The 20,010-nt window shown below is 37.2% G+C and overlaps 1 protein-coding gene across 5 annotated transcripts; it reads left to right on the top strand.

The window, feature by feature from the left end:
- The first annotated feature begins 1,259 nt into the window (after positions 1–1,259).
- Positions 1,260–19,787, top strand: pax6a (paired box 6a). 5 transcript variants are annotated; one of them, XM_053505778.1, is made up of 14 exons: positions 1,260–1,658; positions 5,718–5,881; positions 8,276–8,329; positions 8,951–8,974; positions 11,026–11,156; positions 11,599–11,640; positions 11,732–11,947; positions 12,766–12,931; positions 16,636–16,794; positions 16,893–16,975; positions 17,066–17,216; positions 17,317–17,429; positions 17,635–17,776; positions 18,684–19,787. In XM_053505778.1, exons 2-14 carry the CDS (start codon positions 5,869–5,871, stop codon positions 18,767–18,769), a joined length of 1,380 nt encoding a protein of 459 aa, XP_053361753.1. In that variant the 5' UTR covers positions 1,260–1,658; positions 5,718–5,868; the 3' UTR covers positions 18,770–19,787. The 5 variants fall into 5 exon arrangements, with proteins under 5 accessions (XP_053361753.1, XP_053361755.1, XP_053361756.1 ...); XM_053505779.1 differs by lacking the exon at positions 1,260–1,658 and adding an exon at positions 5,352–5,597; XM_053505780.1 differs by lacking the exon at positions 8,951–8,974.
- Positions 19,788–20,010: the final 223 nt, after the last annotated feature.

Here is a 20,010-nt window from a genome sequence, read left to right as displayed (position 1 = left end):
CACACACGGTTGCGTATTTACCCTGTGCAGTCTCCGTGTAAAATTGACATTAGCTGTTTGACGCACATTGATAGCAGCTCATTCAACCTCATTCAGCAAACTGGCTTTAGATATGTATATCCTATAACGCAGTTCATATTCTATCTATCTATCTATCTATCTATCTATCTATCTATCTATCTATCTATCTATCTATCTATCTATCTATCTCACTTGAGATTTATTAAACAGCATGCTCAAAAGTATATACTGAATAAATGACAATTAAATTAAAAATATTTTCACTTAATTAAGTAACCCGAAAATACAGTTTCATCTTCCTTAGATCCCACTAAAAACCTACTGACATACGGTTTGGGAAAATGAGTGGCATTTTGGCAAGGAAATGAGTGGGAGCGAATACAAGGAGTGACCCTGGATCATTTACATCACCAAGAAGCTGCAGAACAATTGAGGGTCTATAGAGGATTTCAAGAATGCATTCCGAGCTTAGGTCATTCTAAAAAAAAAAAAAAAAAAACTAAACATGTGGATATGTGCACAAAAGGAGAGCAATCTAAACGTCATTCCTGATCACCGAAATAACATAGATAGGCTAGTTGATTATGTTTGTTGTAATTAAGGGCAAAATAAAATTTTAATTGGTGTGCAAACCTGTATATTAATAAAGAAAATAATGGGCCATAAAACCACAACAATTACATTTTGGTCACATTACAACCAACTTGCTTACACTGGAATATACTGTTAGAAATAAAAGTACGAATGAAGGCATATGGATGTTCATAACAACAATCACTTTCCAAGGTTAAGAGAAATGCACTATTGATGACAAGGTAAAGTAACCTACATGTATGTAAATATCCCAGTATAAGGCCATTGCTTGACCTGTGCCTATGCTTGACCTCTGCCTATATTTGTTGGAGTCAGAGTTCAGTTCCTGTGAAAATAATAAACCCTATTATTGCATAATTTATTCTCCATATTTAACATGTGAGTATTTGGATCATTCAAAAACTAGACTTATTTTTGTGGTGTTCGTTTGCTCATCAAATCACACATGCCGGACACTGAAAATAAGTTAAAATAGCCTCTAATGGGGTCATGTGGGCACATAGACATTTTCCTGGAGACCGTGCGCTTCCAACTTCCCGGTTTGGGGGCGTGCCAAATGGCGCCCATTGTGACGTGTTCCTTCATCCGAGCCAATCACCTTCGAGACGAGGAGAATATTAAGGCGAAAGTTGAGTGTAAGAACCGAGGCCGTCTGTTTTTTCTTTTAAATATAATTTCACTTTCTGTCGGTGTTTAATGTGCTGCGGAAAGGAATCCAGCATTTTACAAAGATTCGCATCTATAGAAAATAAATGATTGCTGCTTAGAAAGAAGCGGAAAGTGTCGAGCAGTTTTTATCCTATATAGCAAGATCTTTATTATTATTTTTACTTTTAGCATCTTGACAAGAAGTTTACCTTCACAGCTCGCTGGACTGGATATTATCAACTTTTGGAAATAGTTTTGTGAAATCAAGTCAGAGGGGGTGTTTTTATTTTCTTCACGCATCCTTTGCCGTACGCGAATGGCTTTGGGGTCGGGCATCTAATCACCACTCAGCGATATATGATCAGACAGCGGAACACAGTCGGAGAAAACTCGAGGTGAGTTTATAAAGGAAACTGTACTTGGTGCAACATACAGTATGTGGATGGCGAAGGGTGTTTTACGGCTTGCGTAACGACGCGAATACAGATGAATTAATTTGTTCAGATTGAAAGAATAGTCTAATTTGAATGCATTAAAAAATAAATGCATAATCAAGCTTTAAATGAGACGTCATCGTGTTGGAATTTGCTCGACAATTACACTAATAAAATAGATGCAAATAAGAGTGTTCAATAAAGTGACTTCAGTTTACTGAGGAAAAAGAAGAAGAAAATCTTGAGGTGTGAAATAACAACCGGCTTCAATAATCTCTAAACCGGTCGAGCGACCATTCACTTGTCCATCTAAAAACCGTCTACACGGGATGGATTTGAAGGAAAGATTTTTCTAAAATAATAAAAATAATAAAATCACAGATTTAAGGAGACGCTAGTAAAGCAATAAACGATGATGATAATATTTATTATTATTATTATTATTATTATTATTATTATTTGTTCTCACTTGTTTTGATGTTAGCTTACAGTTTTGTTTACATGCATATTTAGCTAAGATAATGCAAATTAAAGCAATAAGTAATTTTCGCCATCAACTTTGCCCCTAAATGCAGATTACACGGCCCATAAACTCTGTCACAACTGCAACATGTCAGAGTTATTAGGATAAATCTAACAACTCTACTGGTCATTCGGAAATGAATGCAGCACCATAAAATCAGTCATACAATGCCATCTGACGATGGTGTGTGTGTGTGTGTGTGTGTGTGTGTAGCCTACACCACAGGAAAAGAAGAGGAGTGATTAAAATCTATTACTCCACTAGCCTCCATCTCTCTACTTTTAGGGCCTAATGAAATGGAATAATGTGTGACTTGCTCCTTTTTTGGATAAATGGACAGAGATCATGGCGCCTATAGGGTTACAGGCAAGGTGCCACTGAGCAAAAACCGCCCACCAGAAAAAATAATAATAATGTTTGGCAGTTCCTTCTCTCCAACACAGTCACTGCATGTGTTAATAGCAAAGCACTGGCCAACTCTACAATTACAGAACAGTGAGACGATAAAGCTCTTTTTTTCTTTCTGTTGGCTCTCTCTCTCTCTCTCTCTCTCTCTCTCTCTCTCTCTCTGACTCCCCCCATCACCCTTGCACGTTATACATTACTGGCATTCTATGGTTTATTTCCCTAGTCTGCCCTAGTCTTTCTCTCTCTCGCTCTCTCTCTCTCTCCAAGAATGACGTCAGATGTATTCACTTTACTCCCCTCCCCTTATTATTTTTTCCCCCTCTTTTCTAAAAAAAAACTTTACACAGAGAGGCACCCTGAGACAATTTCGCCCTTAGGGAAAATAGCGACAAGATTAGGGTCTTTTTCTTCTCACTGCAGAACAGGGCTCAGTGCTAATCCCAATTGGGCTAATTGACAGACCTCAGAATGGCCATGTGAAAACTGAAATGAAAAAAAAGAGAGAAAAAAGTTGGAACTTGTTAACTCGCCTATAAAAATGAGCTGAGAGAGAGCATTTTAAGTTGCATGTGCTATTTCTTTAAACATTGTATAAACATCAAGTTACAATAAATCATCTCAGTCAATTATGTGAAAAACAAGAAAATTATTACAGTGTATTAATTACCTATGAAAAAAAAATTAGTCTGTGCCCTGTTAGGACGATGTGTAAAATGACACACTATTAAGCAGAATTACAGGTAAGCGCAATGAGAGATCATGTTTCCCAAAGGAAAAAGCTAATCTCCTTTTAATTTGCTCTTAAAGATCACGTTTGGGCCTGATTTAGGCTTGCCTGATCTTGAGTGAGTTAGAAATGCATTTGTCAAGAGAGAAATAAACGAATAAATACATTTCTTGGGTGATCAATCGAAATTCAATAAGAATAGATACATTAGTAAGGAAATAAATAAGTAAAGAAATTTGGAAACATTTATCCACACACTGAAACACGGGGGGGGGGGCGCACACCTTGATGATATAGAAAGAGAGGGGGGGTTTGCAGCACCACCCGACCGAGATGCCACTGCAGCTCATTATCCCGTTTCCTTTCACTGCGATTAGCGAACTGTTTGGCAGCGTCGTTTGTCTCCTCATTTTGTGCCTTAGTAGGGGGAATGCGATGCTTGTCAGGGCCCTCATTCACTTTCGCCATAGTTTATTGATGAGCTCCCTGCGTTGTTTTTTTTTCCAAGCACATGTCAAAAGTCGAGTCGAGTGTTGCCTATATATGCAACCACAACTTTATTTTGGGCTCCCAAACACCGTTCAGTCCCTGTTTCTAAACTACCCCGCCGTGCTCCCTCCCTCACTCCCTGCCTCCTTCTCTGCCTCCTTCATGACTCCATTTCACATTCCCTCGACCCCGAATTCTGTTCCTCACTTCAGCAGAGGAGTGAAACAGCACAGGAGTGAGGAGTGCAGCACCAAGATCGCGCGTTTGGGGTCCACTAATGCCCAAAGCGGGCAGCAACATGTGGCGTGTTTGTATCTCATCATGCAACTGGTCATGATTACAGTTTTATTTTCGCTTGTATTTTTGTTTTCCGGTGTGAAATATTGATGCTCGTTTTAGTCGTTAATTACACTTCCTTAATAATACTGCCTGGATGGTGCACTAAGTAAATGTGCAAATTTGGTACTTTTGTTTTTGATATAGGTTATAATATCATTACCTAGTACACTCTCTAAAATTTAATTAACTATATATGTCCGTGCTTGGGTAGTAACACCACTTATCTTCAGTACTAGGCTAGATCCATGCGCTCTTAAAATCTCTTTAGCGGGCCTGTTTTGTTGGAAGAAATTCCAGATCTGGAATTGGTAGGACGAACACAGTTTGAGAACTGGTTCAGTTGAACAGGGCCTGATCCTAAATTTTTCCATTTCGATGCGCTCAATGTCCATTTATTTATATTGCATTATTGGAAAGATATTTTCTACAATTTCCAGATGACAGATGCGTATCAAGGGCACTGCGCCACAGTTTGTTTCTAGAGAAAACATAACGAAAAAAAAGAAACATAGTTTAAATAATAAATATTTGTACAGACGCATCAGTAATTCATAGAACTAGCCATGTGAGAGCAATCAGACGCGGTGTCGCAACACACACACAGTGTAAGTAAGTTCCGCGTAACCTGATAAGCCTTTAGGCTCACATTACACCATTTGTATTAAGGTTAAAGTTTTGATTTCTCTGACTACCGTTTCATTGGAATGAAAGTCGAACTGGTTTCACAGCGCACAAACATGGTTCAACCGGATCCGCCTCAGCTCAAGTCCGGGATTCAGTCACAGCTTGACTTGAAAACAACATCTTGGATACTTTGCATGATCCATTAAACGGTTTATAAACATTGTGTTTAGAACTAAATAAACCCCTTAATACATATAAACTCTAATGAAAGTTTTGGTTCCAAAAACACTTAGACTATTGTCAGACAATCCCTTGAAAGATCTCACAGGAACCTTTTTCATTGCTGGAGCGTGTTTCCACATTTCCCACATTTGGTGGAGTCTCTATGGCTATGGTTTCTATAGCAACAACTCCCGCCGCGCGTCGGCCAATAGGCAGCGCGCGCGTGAAAGAAAAAACGGCGAGCAGCGCATTATGGCAGCAGTACTCGGTGCGCGCGGGAGAGGGGAGCATTTGGCTATTTGCATGCGCGTGATTAGTGAGTTTTCAACAGCTAGCTTCTTCGCCGGTTTCCCGCTCAGACACACAAGGGGGCACGAGGAAGTGTGTGTGTGTGTGTGTGTGCGTGTGTGTGTGTGTGTATGAGTGTGTTTTCTTTTCTCCCCCTTTCATTTCTTTTCTTTTTACTTGAAAATGATGACAGAGGTCAGGATCCGCTAATGGGGCCACTGAAGAGGAGGCACAGAGCAGAACCACATACATTACATACACTAGAGTACCATCAGCATAGGTGCATGCTCTCTCTCTCTCTCTCTCTCTCTCTCTCTCTCTCTCACTCACACACACACTCGCTTTGGAGTTTCATTCCACTTTATTTTGTCAAACCCTCTGTTTCCTCTGTGTCTCGCAGGGATTTCTATTTTCTCCCGGTCGGTTGGAAACTATAAACTATAGGAGAAATATTTCACTTCTCTTCGACGTCGCCTACTAATTTGACAAGAAGCTCCAGCCGCCTGACGAACTGCAGGAAAAATAAAACAAAAAACAAACCAAAAAAAAAAATGCCTCAAAAAGGTGAGTAAACCATTTATTTTTATGCAAAACATTATTTTGTGCACTAGATGCATAGGGAAACTTAAATACCTTTGGGCAGAAAACGCAAAGTGCAGTTGAATAGAAACTCTTTTAGAGCTAAACCAACACGGTTTTACGCTTGAACATCTTGCAAACGAAACATGACAGTTGGCGATTTTTTCTTACTTAAAATAAGGTAATTAGCTGAAAACACAAAAATCCATACCAGAAAGAAAGAGTAGGTTTGACAGCTTTATGTCGCGGAAACGTTGCAACTTAGCAAGTAGAATTTTTCAACTTTTCTGATGATTTTGGATGGACTTTTACAGGGTATATTTAATTAGAAGATGCGCTTAAATTTCGTGTTGAGTTTTTGTGTTCTAGCGAAATCATTTTATGACAAAAAAAAAACGAGTAAAGTCGAGGCGGAAAATACAGAGACGCGATGAAGCGGACGGGGAGGGTGTCTGTTTGGATCTCTCTCTCTCTCTCTCTCTCTTTCTCTCTCTCACATACACACATCACTTGAACTTCAGAACGTTTAGATTTTTTATTGAATGCTACAATTAAAAAATTATAAACGTGTTGGTGTACTGGCTGTACAGTCACTAAGAAATTGAAAGTACTGTTGCAACAACAATTAAAATGTTTTGAGGATTTTATTTTAATATATTTTTTCTAGTATTATTTAAGCTTGATTTTACGTTTAATAATCGACTATGATAAAATAGTTTTTTCTTGTTTAAAGTTTAATTTAATTTTGATTTATTTATATCAGACCCATGGCATTCCTCACTCGTTTTTCGTCTCACATTTGTCAATCTAAACTTACTAGAAGACTGACAGCCACAGAATAGGCATGTTGGAGGACTAAAGGCTTTGTGTTGCACATTAAGAAGTGTAAAATGCAGATGAGACACTATTAAAACACTAATCATTAAACCAGAGCAACCACATTATGGAGAGCAAAAAAGACAAAGACCCATAGACGTTTTTAAAACTCAAATGAGTTTAGGGTCTTTTTAAGGATTCGTATTTTCTTAGACGCATACACTTTTAAATGAAATGTGTAATCGATTGAATAGACTCGAAATAAAAAAAATCTATTTAAAAGTGAGTTATAAAATACTATTATTAAACACGTAAATGATCCACACGACTGTATACATTTATTTGTACATCACACCGTAAATACACACACGCACCCACGCGTGAACGTGCACACACCCAGTCCATGTACGTAAAAAAGAAAAATAGCCACAAAAAAGAGAAGAAAATCAAAGCTGGGCCTGTTTCTTCAATGGCCCCCTTTTCCTTTTGGGTAAATGAAACTGAATGGGTTCTTTTTTAATACAATTGTCTTTTGCCAAATTGAGCTCCCCACTGCGCTGTTGTATATCTTCTCTTTTTTTAACGCCAGTTCCTATAACGACACACACCAGTAACACAATTAACGTCCAAATACTTATAATAAGAAATTACTTGAGATGGGTGTAGGGGGGGAGAAGGAGGGTGGATTTTTCTCTTCAGCTTTAACATTTATTTTCAGGGCTGTTGGGGAGAATCAGATTTTACTGTCGAGATTTTATTCTTTAAATGCGCACGCTTATATGCTTTCATGATAAATAAAGTTATATAAAATAAAACAGAACAGGAGTACGCTAAATATAAAGTAAATGCTAAAACATTTTTTAGACAAGGGAAGAACACTAATATAAATACTTTATATTATTAGATTATTTGACATGATTAAAAAAGGGCATCTATCTATCTATCTATCTATCTATCTATCTATCTATCTATCTATCTATCTATCTATCTTAATTATAATATATAACAATATATAACGTAGCAATAAATGTAGTTTTAAAATATTTATACAAGTTTTCATTTATACTCGTTAAAGAGAGAGAGAGAGAGAGAGAGAGAGAGATCTTTTTTACTCCGCCCTCCCGAAAATAAGTCGTATTACGTGTAATGTAAGTAGTAGGAAATTAATTCTGCAATACGTTTCAGCTAGAATGCATTAAGAAATAATTATGGTTAGGTGTACTAGGTGATACTAATAATGTTTTGCTTTGTCCTATAGGGAATTATTAACTAGTGTGGCGCAGATGAGAGTCTATAAATTGTTATAAGCGGACAGTCAACTGTTTCCAGGCAAGTTTAAACGCTGGATAATTTAAAACAAATTATGGAGACAGTAGTGTGCTCTTACTTTTTTAATTGCACGAATCAGTAACATTTTTATTTTATCACCCTGCACAATAATGCCCGTGACGTTTTGTGCACACAATCAAATAACTGCACTGCAAAATACTGCATGTTTATCCTTAAAAAAAAAAAAAAAATCGACCAAGATTGTTTTTTTTTCTTGTTTTTTATTACTAATAGAATACTATAACCGGACCACGTGGGAGTCTGGTGTAGCGTCCATGATGCAAAACAGTAAGTAGAGTTTAATTTTTTCTTTATCTATCTGTGTGTCCCTTTAAAAATCATTTGAGTATGCTTTAATGTGGAAGTGATGTGTACATGTAACGATTTGATCAAAAACGTCACGGATGTTTTCCGGTTGTGTATTAAATGCTAAAAATCATGGCAATACATTCTGAAAATCTAATTTACTGCAGCCTTATGCAGATTACATTTTTTTTTTCACTAAATGTATTACTTAAGATTATGGTTTAACTCCGTCGTATATAATAAGTTGTAAATTATAAGATGCATGTAAACCTACTTAAAACAAAGTCCAGAAAGAAATTTCGAGACCCTATATGTCTGTATTCTGCTAAGAATTATCTCCATTAATGTTCCCACTCGCTGCCAATTCCCTAATATCATTCAAGAAAAATAACTATGCTGAAAAAATATGCATTATGAGAAGGCATGAATGCACTATTTGGCTAAAATTTCCCTGTTAGGGGAAAAACCCCTAGCAAACCGCATTAGCTTGATTGTTCAAAACACATGTGATATTGTGCAGATATTATTATGAACATAAGTATTTTTATAAAGAGTCATTATAATAAACCAGACATATTATTTTTTCTCTTAATGCTGGACCAGAGGTGTCAGACATCTGTAAAGAAGGTGTGTTGAATGACGTCCTGTCATGTTTTTGTTTTCTTGTGTATCTTATAAAAGACCTGCTAAATGCCCACAGTGAATTAGAACGAAGAAGAAAATAGAACATTTTGAATAAAGTAAAGTTTTCATTAAAAAAAAATAATATAAACTATTAATTAATTGAATATAATTATTAAGTTCAGTTAGGTAAACAATGCACAACTACTACTTTTTAAAATTATTATTATTATTATTATTATTATTATTATTATTATTATTATTATTGTGTACATATAAGCAGACGGTGTACTGAGGCTCTCTAAGCTTTTTAATGCTAAATAATTCGTGGGTGTAAAACAGAAAATTGACACCATATGTCTTGCTATTAATTTGATTAGAGTTAGAATGGGCTACATGGCACATAATTATTGCCCCTCGGGACTCATAATGATGACGATTTAACCTTTCAAGAGAAAACTTTGATTTTATATTCCGATCTGTGTTCTGGCTCTGTCAGATGGGGTTTGAAATTTTTGGGGGCCATAAGGGACTTAATCCCAAAGCCAATAAATCTTCAATATGCTCATGCGTGCTGACCTCTCTGCAAAAGTCTGTTGATTGATTTACTCTAATCCTGTGAATTAAGCCTTTAAAACGACACGGTGATGGACTTTCCTTCTCATCTTTCTCGTGCACGTTTAAAATAGTATCAGGGAGCTGAATCATTCCACTCAGACGTATATGTTTAAACTGTATGGCTGTTTTATTTTTGCATTGTGTATTTATTATATTATTATTATTAATGCTGGTGTTACACTTTCTGTATATTTACTCTTTGTGTAGTCGTGCAGTCACGTTCCCATTGTGGAGATTGTATCTATGCAAGACTTGCTGTTTGACAAAAATGCCGCTTTTAATATACTTAAAAGCAACGCGCATCCACATGAATGTTCGCGCGCATAGTTCCCCCTGGCTACCTTAAAATGAAGCTTTCCTTGAAGGCTAAATGAAGAGAGTCCAATTTAGTCAGGGTGATATCCAAAATGCAGACAGAATGGGTCGTCGTCTGCATTTCCCCTCCTCTTTTTTAACCATGCTACTTTTTTTGTCGTGACGATGCAACGTTCAAACGCAAAGCTTTGTCATAAAGTGACATCCCCTGCCACAAGTGCTCCAAGCTTGATCTTTTCCAATTAGCCTTCCCATGCATGATCCGGAGCGACTTATTCCGCCCATTTCCAGATATTAAGCTCAAACTTGACGTGCAGCTTAGCTTAGCTTTATTTTAAAGACAAAATGTCAGGCAGACTCATCATATTTGTTTCTCCCCCCCTCTTCTAAATTTGGAGCTTATTTATTGCTAAGGAGCTCTTGCACTTGGACTCAATGTAACTGGAGACTCTGCAGGGACAGGCAAGAGAGCAGAGGTAAAGGAAAATCAGTATACAGCAAGGTCTGGGTTTTTCTTTTTACCTTTGGCTACAGGTTCGATTTATTTGCATAACTTTTTTTGCATTTATGGATATAATTGCTCTTACTAGCTTGAAGTAACTTATTTGAAGCGGGCTGTAAAGATGTGATATTTAAATTGTTCTACCTGTATTATATCCATGGCTTTAATCCTGTGCAGTGTTTAAGGATTATTACTGTCTAATTCGCGAAAGCATAAATAGCATTAGGGCGTCTGATCCGTTTTAAAGCGTTTGCAAAGATGCGCAAATCTCCGAAGCATGTGTTGTGCAGGTGTTACAATAACACGATTGCTTTAAAGAACATGACACGAAGAGCACATCTGGAGAAACACCAATCGCGAACAGGCTATTAAATGTTTCTAAGTTAATAATGTTGACTTTTTTTGGCACTGATTCTTGGAAAACATTTTACACAAAACATCTTGTAAACAACTATGTACATTAATAAGACATTTTCTTATTGTGTTTATCTTATAATGCTTTTACCGTTTAACGTACATTTAGGATTTAATGTGCAATTCTTTTCTATTATTATTACTATCTTGCTTTTTTTGGCTTGGGTAAAACGGACTTTCATGCTATGCTGTTTCTTCCTTCGTCCAGGTCACAGCGGGGTGAATCAGCTCGGCGGCGTGTTCGTTAACGGCAGACCGTTGCCCGATTCCACCAGGCAGAAAATCGTGGAGCTCGCGCACAGCGGCGCCCGCCCCTGCGACATATCACGGATTCTGCAGGTGAGCTGACGACATGTAATGCATGCACGCATCATCGTTTTTTGCACTCCTTTTAATTATGTGCACAAAATAACTAATGCAGTTATATTTTATTTTTTTATATAAAATATTTTTAGTTCTTGCGTTGTTTTAGTTTTACTCAGAAAACAATGCAAATTGATTTTCCTATACAGTTTTTAATAATTAGGCTAAACTAATATATATATATATATATATATATATATATATATATATATATATATATATATATATATATATATATATATATTAAAGCTTAATGTATCTGTGAACAGTGGTTTATTGCAAACAAACAACTCTGATTTTCAGGCAAATCCAAATTAATTGCCCCTAACATCACGTCCATTAATCGATTATGACAAATAAAAAAAGGACTGCATAAAGAGTTTCTTGTACCACTGAAGGTATATTTCTTGTGTTATAGACCCATGCCGATGCAAAAGTCCAAGTGCTGGACAATGAAAACGTAAGCTTATTAATGTTCGGACTCATGCACGCAACATTTCACGCCTTGTTTAAATAATGTGTGTGATTTGTGTCTCTCGTTTTGTGTCCAGGTGTCCAACGGATGTGTGAGTAAGATCTTGGGCAGGTACTACGAGACAGGCTCGATTAGACCACGCGCGATTGGAGGAAGTAAACCGCGAGTGGCCACACCTGAGGTGGTCGGCAAAATCGCCCAGTTTAAGAGGGAGTGCCCGTCCATTTTCGCCTGGGAAATCCGGGACAGACTGCTCTCCGAGGGCATCTGCACGAACGACAACATACCGAGCGTGAGTGCAACAAAAAACAAGTCTGCACCCAAATTTGATGAACCGTATGAAATGCATACCTGTCCATATTGTCAGGGGTTTGACCTTGAACCTGAACAAGCAGTTAGTTAATAATATGTAAATTACCCTGCAGGAATGCAGCACGACCCAAGGCGTGGCAAGGTTTGCTATTTTAGAGCTGTTTCGCGTAAATGACATTCAAATGAGTCATGAAGAAAAGATATCAAGAAAACCAGAGCTGATACCGACCAACAATCTGTAAACGAATTTTTGCGTCAAAAATGCGGTCAAGGTCACGCAACACAAACAAGCCCTTTAGATTACGATTAACATTTAGCATTTACCTTTTTGTTTGATGAAGCTTTGTTGGGAAAAATGCTGTGATTTTTCGAAATATATATTTTTCTCTAACAAGGCTTGTAAACATTTATAGACAATAGTGCGTTACACTTTCTTAATTTTCTTACTATGCTGTTATGTTTTCATTAATTCAATTTTCATCATTATAAGAATATTTATAATAATACTATTAATAATTTTTTTTTTAATGATCGCACGAAATGGTCGCACAAAGCGGTAAAGAGCACAGACTCACGCCTGTATAAAGTGCACTACATGCAGTAATGAAATAATGCCACGCTCTGCGTCGTACACTGTATGTCCAATTTGCGGTTCGGCCTAGAACCAATCGCCTGTGTGTAATATCAAGGCCAGAAATGCGCCCCCCCCCCCTCTAAAAAAAAAAAAAAAAAAGATATGTAGAGGACGCGCAAATTTAATTAAAATACGCCGCATCTTTGGGGTTTTCGTCTTTTCAGGTGTCGTCCATAAACCGAGTGCTGCGCAACCTGGCTAGCGAGAAGCAACAGATGGGAGCAGATGGCATGTATGAGAAGCTGAGGATGCTGAACGGACAGACGGGAGCGTGGGGGACCCGGCCGGGCTGGTACCCCGGATCATCAGTGCCAGGACAACAGAACCAAGGTAGTGCAATCTTGTCTTTAATCAACTATAAGGGACTGAGCTGTTAAGCAAGACATTAGAACTGTATGAGTAGATTTAGGCTCTGTGGGCTGTTTTGCACTGTACCGTTCTTTGTCACATGGGTGGAACCGTCAGACGTACATTTTTGGCACATTTAGTATGCTTAAGCTTGAAATGTGGATAGAGATGTAATACAATTTTATATATATAAAAAAAAACATAATTATGGTCCAATATTGTCTTAATTTAAAGGTGTCCACATTTGAAGATCAAAGATACATAATAAAAGTACAACAAAATGTACAGTTAACAGCAACTATAATAACATTATTTTATTATTTTTTAAATAATAATAATAATAATAATTATTATTATTATTATTATAATAATAATAATTATTATTATTAAGGCTCTTAACCCTCAACAAAAAAAGATTAAATATTATTATTAAATTGTGCTTTGCTCATATACTACAGCACTGTCCTCTTATTACAAACATGTACACATCAAAACCTCTGACAGAAAGACAAGACATCAATTTCCAACTAATATTCCAGGTAGTCAGATTAAGCATTTATGTTTCGAACTGTATTAAATTTAGACAAACAAAGACTTATGAATTTTTTTTGTCACTTTGTCCTTCACAACCTGTCTATATGGAGCAAGTGAGAGTAAAAAAACACAACACGTGGGATACTCTGTACAAAAGGGGGATGTTTTCCGTCACGCGCATGAATGTGTTATGGGAACAGCGCTGTCTCTGTGTGTAATGGCTCATTAGAGGACGTTTTGTATCTCATTAAAGGCGACATGAATGAGCGTCTAGCCGGAGAGAGGCAGCTGTAGAAAATGTTCCTGCAGGCCTGGACACCAAAGTGGCACCTCTTACCAATTAGACATGTCACTTTTAAGAGCATGGCACAGTGCAGGACGGACACTATAAACACAGACAGCTTCTGTTTTTCACAGGTCATCTAGTTATGAAATCCATAATCAATTTATTGTAGTGGCAAAATCATTAACACAACAGCATGAGCTGTAAAGCCCTTTGATAGACACTTTACATAAGGATTTACAACTTTATGATTTATAAAAAATCGGCTACATACTGTATTTTTAGTATATTTCCTAATCATATGCTTTACAACATAAAGCTAAACAACTTTATTATTTTTTATTCAACAAGTATGAATAGACAATATATTTTATTCTTAACAAGTCAATGTTTTACAGGTGATATATGTGTGTGTGTATATATTATATATATATATATATATATATATATATATATATATATATATATATATTCTTTATTCCCTACTACTGAAAGCTGGAAATATGACAGGGGGAAAATTAACATGGCCTTTATCAGATAACTGTCAAAATCAATGTATTCCTCCTAAATACCATCCAAAGGAGACAAGCTCACTATTATAGTGGACTTACTGCTGTCTTACTTACTAACTGAGCATGAGTTTTCGGTCTCATTTTGGAATTTCTGTAGTAAAATGTTACTGGATTCTTTCAACTTTTAAATAAATCAAATCATTTTAGCCACATATGTTTACATACTTGGATTGTTTTGGTAATTGCATATGCAAATGCATATTAGCATTAACATTTGTTTATTTAATAACCCTCTTCTACTTATGATATCAAAGCACAGTTTAGACTTTTTGATGTATTCACAGTTTTATCAGTTCACTATTGCTAGTTTAATAATTTGTGCACACATGACAAACAGCCACCACATAAAACCACAAAAAACATGTAAAAAAAAAAAAAAAAAAACCTTGTCTTTTAGTTTTACATTGTAACAAATAGATTTTAGTTTTACCTGCTTTCTAAGATTCTAAGAAGTTGAATTTCAAGATGTTATCTGAATTAGGTATCTGGTTTAAGTCCTGCGTGAATAAATGTTTGTTACTTGCTCAAATTGTGCAACAAAAGAACATATTTTTTACTCACCACAGTCTCTAAGCATGAGCAAAAAAAGTGTTACAACAATTTTCATTTGTCTATTTACATTTTTATAAAAGCCTGAATATATAAAGATACAACTTTGGAAATAATCATTTATGGTGATCAGTGGCATAGAAATAAATAGCAAGGCTACTAATATAGAGGGCTAAATATAAAATTATCTATTTGTATTTGGTCAGTATGATGTTACCACAGGAAATAAAAGAAAATAATTGTAAATTATCTGTATGTATTTTTTTAGATTTAATATTTGTTTTTAATTTCATTTAGAGTTTTATATTTAGGTTAGTAAGAGTTATAAGAGGCCGCACAGTGGTGTAGTGGTTAGCGGCTTGCACCTCCAGGTTCCGGGTTCGATTCCGGTCTCTGTGTGCATGGAGTTTGCTTGTTCTCCCCGTGCTTGATGGGTTTCCTCCGGGTACTCCTGTTTCCTCCCACAATCTAAAGATATACAGGTTAGGCTAATTGTTGCTCCCAAATTGCCCATAGTGTGTGTATGTGTGTGTGCCCTGCAATGGATTGGCACCCTGTCCAGGGTGTACCCTGCCTCGAGCCCTAAGCCTCCTGTGATAGGCTCCAGGTCCCCGCGACCCTGAATACAGGATAAAGCGGTATAGAAGATGAGTGAGTTATGAGTTTATGCTATGAATAGGCTATGAATTCCTAATCCACTAAACACATGCTACATTAGGAAAAAGTTCAAGTGGTTGATAATTTCTCTTTTTCTTGTATAAAGAATTTCTTTTGTATACATGCCAAGTATATCAGGCAGGCCATAATGCTGGTTTGCTTCAGTGCAGCTAACGTGTCCAATTCAGCCCTGACCTTTTAGCAAACCAAAGCCATCACTGCATAACGTAACGCTTTTAATTGAGCGCAGCAAGGTTACATTAGTTTCCAAACAGCGCAGCAGGTTAAAGCATATCGACTCACAGTCGGTTCCCCTGTCCCCCCTTTTTTCCTTTTTGCTAACACACTCTGCGTCATTGAGCCGCTTCCTTCATGGTGGGCCCCCAGTGCTTTTTCTCCCACTGCCTATAGAAGGCATAAATCCTATGCGAGGCTGAACGGGGCGGCCTCAGGGACAGTGATTAATGATGCTCGTGCATAAAGGTTAACACACCGAGCTGAAAAGGGTCTGTTGACTGAAATCCTTCTGCTTACAATGAAAGAGGGGGGGTGGTTCGAGAGAATCCTTTTGTTGCCTTCCTTCAATTGTTGCCTCCTTCAAAATTCCAAGCACGAAGAAAGTTTGCAATCCACAGAGCGCATTTAACACTCTCTAAACTCTCTTTGGGGCATTGTGTTGCTCTGAAAGCATGCCCTTCCATTCAAGCATTGGTGGTTATACCTCAATGGACTTTCAAAATGTCCATATGGTATATTGCCATAATTGGAGAAACTTGCTGAATGAAATGGGAGAAAGTTTTAAAAGTTTTACAACTTTTCATTGCGCTCAGAGGACAATGTTGTGTAAATTAAACATCCCTTTTCACTTCTTCTGGAGTTTCAGATTGGGTTCTGACAGCACTAAAGGATTTGTGTGCTTAGAATGTTTTAAAGTGTGAGAGGAGTGGTGAATAGATCTACCATGCATACTGTATGATGTGCCAAGCATTGCATTAGAACCTAAGAAACAGCAAATGGAATACATTCTAACGGATCTGTATTTAAGCTAATAGAGTTGATAGACTGAACTCGTTTTGTTTTTCTTTTGGTAGAAGGCTGCCAGCAGTCAGACGGAGGTGGTGAGAACACAAACTCGATCAGCTCTAACGGGGAAGATTCAGACGAGGCCCAGATGCGACTCCAGTTAAAGAGAAAACTGCAAAGGAACCGTACATCTTTCACCCAAGAGCAGATAGAGGCGCTTGAGAAAGGTACGCGAATCACACTCAGGGTATATTTCAATATTACTCGCAATTTAAAATTATTAGAATAAATTGATAACAAGGCATGTGATTATGTTCTGTTTCAGAGTTTGAAAGAACGCATTATCCAGACGTCTTTGCCCGTGAGAGGCTTGCGGCAAAAATAGACTTACCAGAAGCCAGAATACAGGTAAGCCATATAGAGCCATCATCATTTAAGACTAACACCTAATGATACTACATTGATATAATGATTGATCATTTCCTGATCATTTTCTAGGTGTGGTTTTCAAACAGAAGAGCAAAATGGAGGAGGGAGGAAAAGCTGAGGAATCAGCGGCGACAAGCCAATAACTCTACCAGTCACATACCTATCAGTAGCAGCTTTAGCACGAGCGTCTATCAGCCAATCCCTCAGCCGACAACACCAGGTATACATCTGAGTTTCGTCATATTGACGCCACTGTGTGAATTCACATTATGGACATCATAATATGTTAAAACATTCTTTCTCCATATTTTTTGAAATAGTGTCCTTTACGTCAGGCTCCATGTTGGGACGAACAGACACAGCGCTCACCAACACGTACAGCGCCCTCCCACCAATGCCAAGCTTCACAATGGCCAACAACCTGCCTATGCAAGTAGGTCTCAGTCTGCTCAGTGTACCCTTACAGCATCGCATCGTGCTCTGTCCTCAGACGCTGCGCATGTAAAGCCAGAGCTTAATAGTCTGAGTGCAGTAATCTGCCTTAATTGCAGTCTTATGTAACGTCCATTTAATTCTCAGGTGCGGTTAATGAATGTGTTTCTAATCTCTCTTTACATCTCTCTCTCTCTCCTCTTCAGGCAAGTCAGACCTCATCCTATTCCTGCATGCTGCCCACCAGTCCTTCGGTGAATGGGCGGAGCTATGACGCATACACGCCCCCTCACATGCAGGCACACATGAACAGCCAATCAATGGCTGCCTCGGGCACAACTTCGACAGGTAACTGTTCAATCATATGGACCGAAAATGAAAAATGATCAAAATTCAACATGGAGCATGTTGGCATCAATAATGCATTGTGGGTAGGGACTGCAGAAAATTGCTAAAAATAGAGTCATTATGGTATGGTTGGATGAAAAGGCTATGTCGCCTACCAAGACCTGATTTTGATGTTTATTACTGATGAAATCGAACAAGATTAAAATACTGCAGGGATGGAATGATACATTTTTTTTTTTTAAATAGTATTATTTATGGCCTGCAGTGTTATCAGTTTATTTAAATATATCACGTTATACAGCATATCCCATGCGCCTTAACATTTTTCATTATTATGTCCTTGGATGTTTTGGATAATTCAAGTCTTATAACATCATAGAACATACAATCATTAACACTGCAAGGATTTCTACGAGTAGATTTTTATTTAACATTAGTAGCCTTCAGTGTTAGCTTGTAACAGTCTGTAAGACAGTTTTTTTTGTTTCCCCACAAGAGTGTTCAATTCAGAGTAAGAAAAAAAGGCAAGCCTCAAGGGAAAAAAAAAGTCAGACAAGGAAAGTGTTTATAGCTGCTATAGTTAAGTAAGAATAGAAAGCAAAATGTTTCATGGATTTCCATATGATCATAAAAGAATAAATATTATGTGTTCATTTTTTATAAAAAAAATCTTAAACACAGTGGTATGCAAGAAATAAAACCTTTTCAGGACCCATTCTTATAAGATAACAATCAACTCATTTATTATTCCATAATGGTTGCAATGTAGTTTCGGATGCATGCAGGTATTTTTCACATGATCTGATCTACTGACAAAATGAACTGAACTCTCAGTTATCCATCACATGGGCATGAACATACTTGAATACCGGTTCTCACCTTCTCTTTTATTTTGTTGGTGCTGCAGGTCTAATCTCGCCTGGAGTGTCTGTACCGGTACAAGTGCCAGGCAGTGAACCTGACATGTCCCAATATTGGCCCAGGCTACAGTGAAGGGAGCTGAGGAGTGCAGAGAAACAGACGCGACCTCCTGGCCTCTCTCAGCTGCAAGGCGAAGCGGTTCAGCAGTATTTCAATAGACAACAGAGAAGTGGCCCTAAAAAGGACCTGTGTTCTTTCGAATGGGGATAGTGCCACTTCTCTTGCGTTCTCTGGACAGAAAGACTTGACGAAGCACCAAAAGAGAACGGACTCTGTGTAAAGTGCCCTGTGTTATATCGTTTAAAAAAAAATGGAACAACAACAAAAAAAAATCTCTTTTCAGTTTCCAGTCATTTTGATGTATTTGTAAATGGCCAACTGTATGTTATGACATTAAAAGAAATGAACAGCTGTGGATGGACGGTCGAACCAAGTCGCTTCGGCTCGGCGGAAGGAGCGACATTCACGCCAGCATTTCTACCGTGCTTCTTTTGTTCCATTATCAGTTTATATCAAGGACTTTTGAACGTCTTTGTAATGATTGTGGACCTGTAGTAACAACAGTTTTGTTCCAAGGCAACCATGACTACACACCGTTTACAAGAAGCCAATTCATTCGTTTCCAAAGCTTGCTGGCAGAAAAAAAAAGTATATGTGGATCGCTTTGAATGCTGAATCAGAAATGAAAAAGAAAAAAACAACAAACAAACAAACAAACAACAAACAAAAAAACCTTTTGGTAACTTTTGGTTAAAACAGTAGATTGTGTCTTGGATATAATTCAGTTTCGTTTCATGTCGAAATGTAAGTATTTGTCTTCCCTAGAGGTCTCTCAGAACAATTTCTATAATAAAATAAATTTCATTTATAATTATCTGAATATTCTGAGCATATAAATTACCTCATTATTTCCCTTTCAATGGCACATTTCACCTTTCTGCAATATCACTAGATTCATACAATAACTGTGTTGACATAACAACTGAATACTGATTTACAGCAAAACACAGAAACTTACTACTGATTTTAAGACATGCTTACTTTTTAAATATAGTACACCAGGTATTAAATTTGTTATGACCAATCTCAAACTCTGGGTTATTTAAAAACGTGCCAACGGTTCAAGTTTTTAGAAATGACCCATAAACACAAAACCCAGGCCTATTAACTAAATCCATTTTAAAAAGCTGCTTGTTACAGCATTTCACCATGGTAATAAAACTGCAAAATTTGAAACAATATTAAGGAAATTTCGATTTTTTACCTGGATTAACTGTCTAGTTTATTGATTTTTAAGGAAATTGTAATGAATG

Source organism: Clarias gariepinus, chromosome 10 (genome assembly GCF_024256425.1).
Source record: "Clarias gariepinus isolate MV-2021 ecotype Netherlands chromosome 10, CGAR_prim_01v2, whole genome shotgun sequence".
NCBI lineage: Eukaryota > Metazoa > Chordata > Actinopteri > Siluriformes > Clariidae > Clarias > Clarias gariepinus.
Note: the sequence above shows the minus strand (reverse complement) of the source record. Positions and strands in the feature narration are given on the sequence as shown.